The sequence below is a fragment of the Suricata suricatta genome, chromosome 2 (assembly GCF_006229205.1).
Source record: "Suricata suricatta isolate VVHF042 chromosome 2, meerkat_22Aug2017_6uvM2_HiC, whole genome shotgun sequence".
NCBI classification, from domain to species: Eukaryota; Metazoa; Chordata; class Mammalia; order Carnivora; family Herpestidae; genus Suricata; species Suricata suricatta.
In genome coordinates, this window is record NC_043701.1 from 15703086 (window position 1) to 15715344 (window position 12259).

A 12259-nucleotide genomic window follows, 5' to 3' on the forward strand; every position below is an offset into this window, starting at 1 on the left:
TAATTATTGTATAATGTGGATTTTGTTTATTAAGAAAATGTAATTACCACACATTATAATCTCTTTATACAGAAAAGATGATTGAAAATGTGATTGGCCTATGGTGACTTGGCCTATTGGTACAGAGTTTAATCACTAATCCTGAACTATTGTTACGGTCATCAGTCTATATTTTCTTTCTTCCTACCAAAAACAGGAAGCATTTTAGATTTGTCAAGTGTGGTAGGTTCATTGTATTTTTTTAGCAGTACCAGACAAACCACGCAGAGGCAACCTCTTTGTTACCTCCTGAGTTAAGAACTCTCTAGAAGAGGCATCTTGCTTCTTTCCTGGGTTTTTTAAACTGGAAGGACTTCCTGGGATCGATTTCCATTGTACCATGCCTGCCTGATTAGCGAGAGAGGGCGATGAGGGAGAAAGCCCCTCTGCGTGCCTTGATTTCCTCCTCGGCAGTCTTTCCCATCCAGTCTGTGACGGCACAAGTCACGTGCAACGAAGTTACATGCAGGGTTAGGATTCATAGACCGGTCCCAGACCTCGTTATGTAAATATCCTATTAAAAGCTTATAAAGTTTTAGTGGCCTTGACCCACAGGACTGATTTCTTTATCTGTTTGTAAAGTGGACCGAACTCAGAATCTGCTCCGTTCCGGGGCTGTTTGGCTAGTGATGAGGACCTGTGTCCTCGGCGTCTGAGCGTGAGCCGTGCGCGCGTGCGCATGTCCTTACTCCTTGTGCACATGTACAGTTCCTGGAATTGTTTACTGGCCTCTTTTTCTCCCCAGTTTCACAATAAGGTGACCTGCTTCATGCTGCATCACATCGAGGAGCCCTGCTCCCTGGGGGCGCATGCGGCCGTGATTGTCCCGCCCACCTGGATCATTAAGGTGAAGAAACCTCAGGTAACTTCCGGGACCCTGGTGCTGCTGGGCCTGTGCAGAGAAAAGGAGACTGCTGCTTCTTGCTGTTCTTGCCCGGACTTTTTTTGGGGGGGGGGGTCCTGAAATCTCTGCTCACTCATCCCCACAGCCCCATGCTCAGCTTCCCCAGTTCATCCCATTAGCCCATCACTCTACTGCAGTTGGGCTCTCTCATGGAACCAGCCTCCCTTTCCTAAAGAAATCCGCGTTCCGCGGCAGGAATGTTTCCTTCCCATTCACGTGCTAATACTGTTCTCTTTGGGTGTTCTCCTGAGTTCATTAAATACAAGCGGTGGGTGCAGCTGATGTCTTACACAACTCTCTTCTCTTCCAGCCTGGGCATCCCCAGGGAGTGAATGTGAGGGCAAACTGTGCAGGCTTCCGTGTTTGGTTGAGATTCCCACCACTTCCAACCTGACCGGCAGACTGTGGGTCATGACCTTCCTAAATACACAAGGCCTGCTCAGAGAGCAACGCCCTTTTCTTAAGGCAAAGTAGAATTTATCCTCTTAATACCTAATCTCATTCTGTATTCAATTCTTGTTGTACATTCTGTCCTAGAGCGTCGCTGCAATATTCTGGGAAACCTGCGTGGTTTCTCAACAAGGTCCTAGTCTTTGACAGCAGAGTTTCTACCTTTGTACTAGACGTTTTTAGACCATTCGCTCCAAGGTATGGGATGGCAGACTTTTAATGGGGCGGGGGAAAGACGGTATCTCTCCCGGGGGTGGAGCTATCGCAGGATGTCCTACTGAATGTAATATCTTTATAAACTGTGGCAGTCCTACTTAATATGGTCTTCAGAGTCATCATGCATTTTATTCTCATTGACTCAGTTTTATATGAAAAACTGGTGGATCATGGACACTGTTTTGCTTTGCGTGTTTTTCTATAACGTTCAGCTTCTGTTGATGAGTAACACTTGGTAATAATCTTTCCATGTTACAATCCATGAAAGCCCTTGGGAAATCTTTTTCAGAGGCAAGGGCAATATCTGTACATTAAAAAAATTGGAGACTTAGCTTTTTCATCTTACATTTTAGAGCCAAACGCTAAGAGCTGGTAAATGAGTTGCCCAACGTGATAGGAAGGATAGTACTGGGTTTGAAATTCAAGTGCACCAATGTCTAGGTTAGTGTTCATTTGAAAAAAATCTAACCTTTTTACTTCTTTACTACCCGTTGGTTTCCCAATCCCTAAAATTCAGTAATCTATCCAAGAGCTTTATATTAAATTTTCAGTTCAATCCATATGTTTTCACTGAGGACCTTGATGGTTTCAGGAAAGCTACTAGGCATTGTGATGTAGTACGTGGTGATCCTTGCTCTGCAGAGCTCTGTGGTTCTCTTAAGAAAAGATCAGGGAGAGAGCCTCATGAGAGGAGGTGGGTTTATTCTACCTCTTTAAAGAGATAGGCGGGATTCAGATCGATGGAGAAGAGAGGAATAGGCAGGAGAATGACACCAGCAAGGATCCTGTGTCCAAAATGATACTCATGAGGCCGTGAGACTAGTTTGCATTACAGGAGCGGTGGCGCATCTCTGTGGTGTTGCTATCAAAGGAATACAGTATGAGGTGGTTCACCTTTAGCTCTAAGATTGATCAATGAGTTCTGGAACTACCCTTTTAAGCCATCTGTTATAAGTTGTCCATCAGCCTTTCATCTGTTTTATCCATTAAGGATTATCACCTAACTCTATTATTTCATTAGAGGTTACCAAGAAGTGTTTTTTCTACTTTTTACTCTTCCTTATTTTTCTGCTGCTAACAAGGGAACTAAAAAACAAAGCTAATACATGATAAATGCTTGAGTATTTACCATTATTTGTACATTTTCAGAATAATTGCTTTGTACCTTAGCAGTTTTATTAGTTGGCTAAGGGTGGTGGTGGTGATGGTTTTCGGAGAGTATCTTTATGAATTATTAACTTACCTCATGTGATATATATAAAATATGTGATGTTTCAATCCATTGGCATCATGTTTTTAATATTCATGTTGTTTTATCTTTTACCAGTTAGAACCCCTTCCAGATGGCTCTTATCTCCATTTTTCATAAGCCATGATGTTTTTGATGCCTTCCTTTGTTTCACAAATCACACCATGTTCCAGGATCATCGAATGCATTTTCTGTTCATACCTGCAAGCAGCCATTTCTCTAAGGAATCTTGGTTATTATACAGCCCACTGTCTAGACGCTTAAGTCCAGATTGTTTTCATCACCCACGTTTTTATTGTCCTTCTATGATTCAGAACATGTAATAATAAGAACAAGGAAAGCTAACACTGTGAATGCTTTAATATGTATTAGGAAATATTTTAAGGAATTTACATTCTGTCTCTCATTTCACCATCACAGAACCCTATGAGGCAGGTATCATAATCCCATGTTGTGGCTGAGGAAAGTAAAGAATTGAAGTCAGATAAGTTCTCCAGGGCCATATAGTTATTAACTAGTTTGAGGTAATATTTGAACCCAGAAATTCTGGCTCTGGAAATGCAGCTCAGCTGCTCCCTCACTGTCTTACTATAGAAATCCTTGTCGAGTCACTGATCCTTAACAATTTTGTTTATCCCTCCTCCCATGGACCCCCCCCTCCCCAAAAAAGTAATCAGTTAACTGAATTATATTGTATATAATGTGTATGATGAGCTTGGGGGCAATACAGTAATGCTTAATATCTCTAGCTTATGAGCCAGATCGCCTAGATTCACGAGCTTGTTCTGCTATTTAATAACTTATACAATCTCAAAGAATTTAAACTCTTCAACTTTTCACCTACACAGTGTAAATAATACTAGTACCTAATTCATAGGGTTTTCATGAAGTATAATGAGCTAAAAAATTAAAAAAAAAAATAAGGCACAATAAACAGCACCTAGCTCACTCTAAAACTCAATAAATGTTAACTCTTGTTACTTTCCTTATTGAGTGTAGGATATCAAATAAAGTTCCATGTTAACAGATGAGAACCTTGAACAGTCACATAGGGGTCAGACAAGTTATTGTTCCCTGACCCATCCATATTACAATGAGAGAAAATAGGAAAAGGAGGATTCTTATGGGGGGAGAAGCAGTGTAGGGGCCACAGCCTGGTGTCTGGTGTGCTCTCTAGTGCCCCTTGAGACACCACTGTAACTGTTGTATTATATACTGTAGTGGGATCGTGTATCATTAGCATGATTCTTATCCCATGGGAGAGAGTCAAGAGCTATTCATTTACTGAACTGAAGAACTGAAGTTGACTGGGTGAGCATCTACAACCAGAAGGTGAAAAGAGGAAGACAGTTGCACAAAACAGGGAAAGAACTACGATAGCACAAAGTTTCATTAGTAAAAATGGAAAGAAAGAGGACAGTCATCCATGTTAAATTCTGAAGACATTAAACAGTCATGAACTGAGGGAAGTCTTTGTGATTGGGACTAGGTAGTTGATGACCATTGAAACGTAGTTGGTGGAATGTGGGTGACTGATGGTGTGGAAGCAAGGAGTTTAAAGAATTCATTGGGGACATTGAGAAATGATTTGAAAAACAATTTGGAAATTAGATGGGGAACAGCAGACAAGATGTTTTTCCTACTTGTAGACTTTATGTTTATTTTTTCTATATATTTCTATATTGGAGGATACTGCTTAAAAACAGATACACTTAACTGATTGAAGCAGATATTTAAGTACATTCACAGATGTCATTATATGCAGTGGGAAGTTCAGAGTTGAATCAGATGTTCACCTGGTGTCCCCAAAGAGTGGACATAGATGAGTGAACTCAATCATTAGGCAGAGAATTTGTGGGTTCTGGAAGAGCCACACGTAAATCCTTGATAAAAAGAGTGGTCTTCACAGAACGGGAAGGTTTGCCTTTGTCATTAGTGTGCATCTTTTAGGAGAGATCCACATGGAGTGGTGAGAGGACAAGGCTCCACATGTTGGCTGAACCAGCCATGGGCTGTGAGAGGCCAACATGTCTTAGGCGTGTTAAATATGACCACTTAGGAGTGGTAAATGTGACCTGAGATGTAGGAACGAGGCGGAAGCATGAAGTAGACTTGAACATTTTGGGTTGTGGGGGTCATTGTAGGTTACACAGAAAATGTTGTTTGTGCCTGGTCTTGAAGGATGTGAGGGACCTCACTGGGAAGACGGATGAGGAAGGAGAACACGGGTTAATAGAACATACTGAAAACAACTGTTAAGGTGGATCACCAAATAAAACCCACTTTATGTGTGATGTTTATGTCTAAATGACCCTAGAGAGGAAAAAACCTACTTTGAGGATATAATGGTCAGGAAAAGCAGGTTGTAAAGTGGTGGAATTAAACCATGTATTTTCCTTGTTTGTTAAAAGATGGCTACCTCTGGGTAGATGGTCCCTTTGTGACCAGCTATGTGAAGCCTGATGGTAAGGGGAATGAGGGCTGGTCTGGATGATTTGCTGGGTTTCATCACCAAATTATTTGGAAGGACCTAGAGAATAAAAGATGATGGATTTTAGATGACAGTAAAGAATTAAAAGAAAACCAAAATTTAAGAACCAAGGACAAATCTGTTCGTACATATAATAAAGTCAAAGTTATATTTAATGTTACAGATGTCAGTGTTTCTCCTCTGGACAGAAAGTGTTAGAGGATAATATTTTGATCAGGTAAACAAATTAAAGATGTTGAATTACTAATACAAACACTTGGAGCTGATGGAGAAAGACCTGTGTTACATGAATTTTTTGTGGGGTCAAGTTATAGGAGACGAGAGGTATGTGTTTTTAATAAATGACATTATTCTGTACATAATACTTTAAAACTGGCCTTTCCTAATTTAAAAAAATCTTGGGGAAGAGTCTATATTAATACATATAGATTTAACTCCTTTTTAAACCACTGTATATATTCCATACTGTGAATATATTGCAGTTTATTTAACCAGTTCCCTATGGCTGGATATTTGCATTGTTTCTAATGGTCTACTTACAAAAAAATTCTGCAGTCAACTCCTTCCTAGCCTCTATGGGCTTTCTTCATGTTTCTTCATGTCCTTCTTCCTTATGATTGGATAATGCTAAAATGCTGGAGACTGAGACCCAGAACATGTAACAGTTTGACCAACCTTATCTATCAAAATTGCATAAGCCATTTCCATTGGTCAGTTCTAAAGGTTAGGTAATACTTGCTGTGATTTAACCAGACTGATATGCCTGAGAAATGGCTGAGACTCTGTCCTTATCTTTTGGAACTGGTTTTCTTTATTTCTCTGCTTGCCTACTCTCAGAACAACTTCTGTCCACGTGTTACAGCTAGAACAGGGCAGAGTAGGAACGCTCTCTAATAGATGAAGTCCATGCGTCTCCTATAATCCATCAGAGTTTTGTCTGGTATATGATGGGGGAAGGCTTTATTTGATGAACTGTGAGATATATTCTCTTTAGGTCTCTTGTTACACCACTCCTTTGTGATCCCATAACCTGGGAAAATCCCTGAAGAGTAATAACAGGTAGTTAAGTTTTATTCACACTTGAGTGATATACCCATAGGCATTTTTCAACAGCCCAAGAAGGAGTCCTAACTATGATAGAGACTTTGTTGGTGGAATTATTTCTGTAGCAAAATAATACTGCTTCAGTACCTGTTAAAAACAACAACAACAAAAGACCTTTATCTATTCTTAGGGCTTGAACGAAAGAGTAGGCACATAACATACATCAGGCAGATGCGGTTAGAATCTGAAGAATGCAGAAATCCTCATGAGGGTACAACATTTCACTGTTTGGTGGTATTGAACTTGCTAAGTGAACCCTTTGTATCACTGAGTTAGCTGCCCTTGATGACAGGGTTGCTTTGTTTTAGAACACAGTACAAGCACCAGTGATTTCCTGAATAAATAGCACCAATGATTCTACAAAATAACTTCTTGGCATACTTTTTATGTTCTTGAAAAGCATGCTATTTTAATTCTCAAAACAAGACTGACCCAGGCAGGATGAGCAATATTTTAGATTAGCAAGACTAGGTGACTTATCTTGTCACGGCTGAAACACAACCCAAATCTGCCTTCACATCCATCTGTTCCTCATTGGATGATGATACTTTCTAAAAGAAGTTCTGTGTTGATTCGGAGATACATATTTACACATGAACAGAAGGAAGCCTCGAGAATTTTAAGGTGTGCTGTGAAATTCCATACTTACTGCTTATCTTTTGCTATTTGACTATCCAGAGGGCTGTAAGCTTAACTCAGAGCTCACGTAGAAGCTTCCAGGTACTGCAAGTCAATCACTGTGCTTCACCTTGGCTCCCTTCTTATTCTGTGCAATGAAGAGGACCTCACGTGCATTTGGCTCCAGGAGACCCAGAAGCATTCATATTTGCTACATCATATTTGCTACATTAAAAGGCCATTTTGTATGTCTGCTCCCTATTAGAGTTGAGCTCCTTGCTTGCTCTGTTTTCGGACCTCAAGTCTTCTTTTGATGTGTTTTGCTAACTCTGTTTCCCAAATATGCTCGATCAGCAGAATCACCTGAAGAACTGTGATTTCTGTGAGGAGGCAAGTTTGGGAAACAATCGTAGCCTGACCCATTAGATTTATCTCTTAGAGTTTAATTACTGACTCATGCCAGGAACCAAGGCCTAGGGTGTGTCCTTGAAAGCACGTTGCTCTGGGTAATCAATGAACTAAAACAACAAAGTCAGGACACAAGCATTCCCTTCCAGAGGATCCTTTCCAATATCAGGAAAGACTCAGTAAGTGTCGGGAATTAAAATACAGATGGATTTCAACAATGATTGGAGTGCATACTATGTGCCAGGCATTTGTGCTCAGTGCTGGGGATATACAGCTGTGACTGAGGCCACATTCCTGGAGGTGTTTCTCAATGGCCGGTACCAAGCTAACTGCTTCACAAACTTTTCTCCTTTAAACATCACAACTGTCCTGTGAGGTAGGTATTGTCACCTTCATTTTAAAATCAAGAGACTGTCATTTCAAAAGCTTGACTCACTTGGTCAAGGTCACAGATCTCTTAACGGAAGACCCAGAACTAACATCCAGCATGTCAGATACCACAGCTCATGCTCCTTATCCTGTTGGTATTGTGCTTCGGTGCAGTATGTATGTCTCCTCACTTCTCCCTTTGACTTCAGAGGTTCTCACTGCTGGCTACGCACGAGCGTTGCCTGGGACACTTTTAAAAAGTATCTTTCCCTGGGCTTCACCCCAACGAAAAGAGTATTTGGACGTCCACGTATTGGCATTTGTAAAAGAACCCTAGGTGAGGCCAACGTGCAGTGACGGGCTGAGAAGCCACACAGTATCATCCCTTGCCATCCTAACGGTCTCTAGGATCCTTCTTGGGGCATTTGGCCAATTAAATGTTTAAAGTTTCCAGATGGTTTTTCTCCCCTTCTAAACCAAGTAGTTAAAATATGGGAAATAGTTTAATAATGCAAACATTTTCCCAAAATGGTACTTTATAGTAGACCAACTTAAAGAGGAATTCAGAAACTTGGAGATATTTTTACAGAAGTATAGTCTATAGTGAGCGGTGAGAAATAACCTTTGATCTAAAGCACCCATGAGCTTCTGGATCTGTCTCTTCTGCTGAGACTCAGAACTTGAAAACTATTTTAATCTGATGGAGGAAGAAAGCTGTGGGACAAATGGTGGTTCAAGAAAATTTCCTTCATCCTTGATAAGCACCAGCTACAGACCGCATAGAGCAAAACAAAAGTTAAATCGTTTCAATCTTGCCAAATTGAATGTGTTAATATGCGTACTCTAGAGTAAGGTTTATTTTGAGTGCTCTAAGAAAAAAATACCCCACCAAGTAAAAGAATAGATGTCTAAGTTTCTTGAAGCTGTTTGAAAATCTTTAACTGCTCAAGCAATGCATGTGTGTATGCTAATATAAACTTTTAAAGTTAAGAATTCTGTGTTTCAGACTTTCAGCACTTGTTACCCATCTATGATGTAATAGTGACATCTTGCCTTTGTGAAGATGGCAATCTAATTAATTATTGACTCTCCACTAATTAAACCAGTGAGTCGTGACCGTCCCCTAAGAGAGGTTCTTCCTCAGGCATCTGTATCATATATTAAGAGTTAGTTGAAGTAATCACAAAGTTGTGATAAAATGCCTAGAAAGAGGAAAACAGGGAAAGTAAATTTGGGGTCACTATATTTCAACAAGTTGGAGGCACAAATCAAGGCTACCCGGGGAGGGAAGACTTTTTAAACCAATAGGTCTTTAGAGAAAGAGAGGACTGAGTGTCACTCTACTAATAGAAGTAACTTAAGGTGAGTCTTATCTCTGCATTTTAAAACTTAGCCATCAATGCTGATAGGACAGTTGGATCGTAATGTTCCATTAGGGTTGAATCACTATATGACTATTATTAGAAAGGTCATTACCACAGAAAGTAAACAGAAAAAAATAAAAGGAAATAGAAAAACATGAAAAATGGCCTCCTTTTTTACATTTCCACATAGGTGATCTCCATACCAGGAGATGAACTTGAACTTGGTTGGGCGGGAGACGGACCTGGTTGGGCGGGAGACTGGAGCCCCTCAGAGAATTTGGGATTCTTCCATTTTTACTGGGAGGGTTGGCAGGTATAACATGTGTTGTTATGTGAGTCCATGAGAGCCTCCAGGGTTCTAACTCCCTGCCTCTCCGTGTGGTGGGGAGTCAGTCGCTCACTCTGAAGCACTCGACTGGTTTTGTCTGTGGCTTTCCCATGAGCAGTGGCTTGGAAGTGTCAAAGCATGAGAAGCATGCGCGGAACAGCATGTGCTGCCCTCATCTTCTACATGGTCCTGCATGGGAAGCTCCTGGGCTGTCTGCCTCTGAAGCTCAGGCGTTTCCCTCTTTCCCTACAGAACTCGCTGAAGGCTTCAAATCGGAAGAAGAAGAGAACAAGCTTTAAAAGAAAAGCCAGTAAAAGAGGAACTGAAGTAAGTGTTTCAGGACCATGTCCCAGCGACCTACATCCTCCTGACTGTAGCCACCTCTGTTCCATGCAATGTGGCCCAAGCTTATTTTGATAAGTTTTTCTACCCTTCTTCCCTTCTCTATACTGTGACGCCATTGGAATTCTCCCTCATTCTTTAAAATGTCTCTCTCTCTCTAACCTCCTGCTACTTCAGAATCAGAGCATTGCACTTGTCCATGGAAGTAATATCCCAAAGATACTGAAGATGAAGATGAAGAGCTAACATTTCTAGAATGCTTGGAGTAGACAGAATCAAATCAAAAGCCTGCTTACTTGTCAAGGGAAAATTGTAGCTTGAGATCCTTTGTCTAAGCTTTATGTGGGCTGTCTTTTTAAGAGTAAGCCCTGCAAAGCCAGATGTAGCTTTCTTATTCGTGGGGAGCGAGGGTTAGGGCTGGTGGGCATGCTGGTAACTCCTCCCTTCCATTGCTTCCAGGCCACTTGTCCAAGTCATTGAGGGAAGTCTCAATAGTGTTCCTTTCTCCCTTCAGCAGGAAAACAAAGGTCGACCTTTTGTGATAAAACCCATCTCTTCTCCTCTCATGAAGCCCTTGCTCGTGTTCGTGAACCCCAAGAGTGGAGGCAACCAGGTGAGTCATTTTCATGAGTTTAACTTGGAAGCCTCAGTCCTCTCTTGAAAACAGTTCTCAACACCGATGAAAATAGCACCACCTGGGATGAGCACTGGAAGACAGCCAGCTTCCCTGGGCCGTGGTTATTGTTGCTGCGGTAGGGGACAGCTGTCCACGTGTCAGGGTTGGGCTCTGTTCTGTGATTTATCCCTCAGCTTTCCAGTAAGACAATACCAGAGGTACTCCCAAAACCTGACTGCTCACATTTCCCTTACAGATTTTCAAAAAGGTCATCCCCAAATCTCTTAGTTAATATGTTTCAGAGTTTCTTAACTCTTATAGCGAGGAAGGTCTTAACGAACTTCTCTCTATTGCTTCTTGTTGTAAGTTAGACCTGACCCGTTTTGTCCCTGTCCTCAGAGGAGAGCGAGAACAGTGACTCATCATTCCCAAGGGTCATTAACAACAAATGCCACCAATGATATCAAAAATATCACCTTCTAAAGGTCTCATTTGGTCTATGCCCAAATCTCATAGCATAATTAATAACAACCTCATTTGAGGATAAAGAAATAGCCTAAGAACACTTATGTGTAATGACATACCTGAAGCAACACAGATCTTTAAAGGATAGAGTTTGTTCTGGAATCTAGGTCTTTGTCTTCTCATATACTTCTCTTCCTGCTCTGAGGTTTCTTATCAAGACTCTTCATTGGCCTTGATGTTTTTCTATTGTCATGTGAGGTTGGATGATAAAACATTTTCTGGTTCACTGAGTGCACATTTTACATTTTGAGGTGAGATTCTTCAAAGTTTCACACTTACCAAGTAAAGATTTGAAACTGTTTGGTTACCCCTCGTAAGGAGGGGAAGCCTATAATTAGGATTGACCCAACAGTCAGGATGATGTTCTTACTACTAAGGATACTGGGCATTTTCCAGAATGGATTAATTACAGTAAAGCTTCTCTTGAGTGCTTGTGATATAAAAACAATATTTTTTCTCCTTTTCTTTCTTTCTTTCCTTTAAAATTCTTGATAACTTGTTCCGTTAAGAATCTTTGAACACTGCGGAGAGCAGGGCACTGTGTTGTAAGCAGATATCTGTTTTCAACACCCTGCATTTTTTAAGCTGCTGAGTGATGATCTTCAGATGGTAACGGCGGTGATCCTAAGACTGAATCTAATCACCGGAGGAGATTTTCAGTAGTGACGTTCATTTTGCCCTGACCTATAGCCACTCCCTAGGTCTGGTCTCCGCATAGCCTAATGAGGGCTAGAGATATGTTTGAGGACCATGGGACAGAGCAAAACTAATTGGACTCTGTGATTTTGGCCACTTGAGCACCACATGCTGATTCCCAATATATATTTCATCGTGAGAGTCATTCTAGAAGATGCACTCCTTAAACTGTAAGTCTTTTTCCTAGGGCATTTAGAAGCTTGCAGGTAATCCTGCCAACCAGGAGCAGACGGTTCAGTAAAGACAGAGCCCAGCCCTGCTGGCATCTCTGTATAAATTGGTAATGCCGCGGAGTTCAGCGATGATCTGATATTGTTTCCTATTTCACTAAACAGAACAGCTCAAGAAAGCTTAAGTAAATTTTCTAAGGACATCTTGTTAATGACACCAAAGGTGCAAATGGGAAAAATAATTCAAGCAATATTAACTGTATAGGAGTTCCTTTTTTCTGTTTTCTTTTAATTTTTTTAATGTTTTAAATGTTTTTATTTTTGAGACAGAGAGAGACAGAGCATGAGAGGGGGAGGGGCAGAGAGAGAG

General features: G+C 40.9%; 1 protein-coding gene across 1 annotated transcript in view; it reads left to right on the forward strand.

Annotated features, from left to right (window-relative positions):
* The window catches only part of DGKI (diacylglycerol kinase iota), a 286356-nt gene that overhangs the window by 65384 nt on the left and 208713 nt on the right, over window positions 1-12259 (forward strand). The window contains exons 7-9 of the mRNA XM_029922877.1: window positions 785-901; window positions 9793-9867; window positions 10397-10495. Coding sequence (XP_029778737.1) covers window positions 809-901; window positions 9793-9867; window positions 10397-10495 — 267 coding nt within the window. The 5' untranslated portion in view covers window positions 785-808. The remainder of the gene's footprint in view (window positions 1-784; window positions 902-9792; window positions 9868-10396; window positions 10496-12259) is intronic.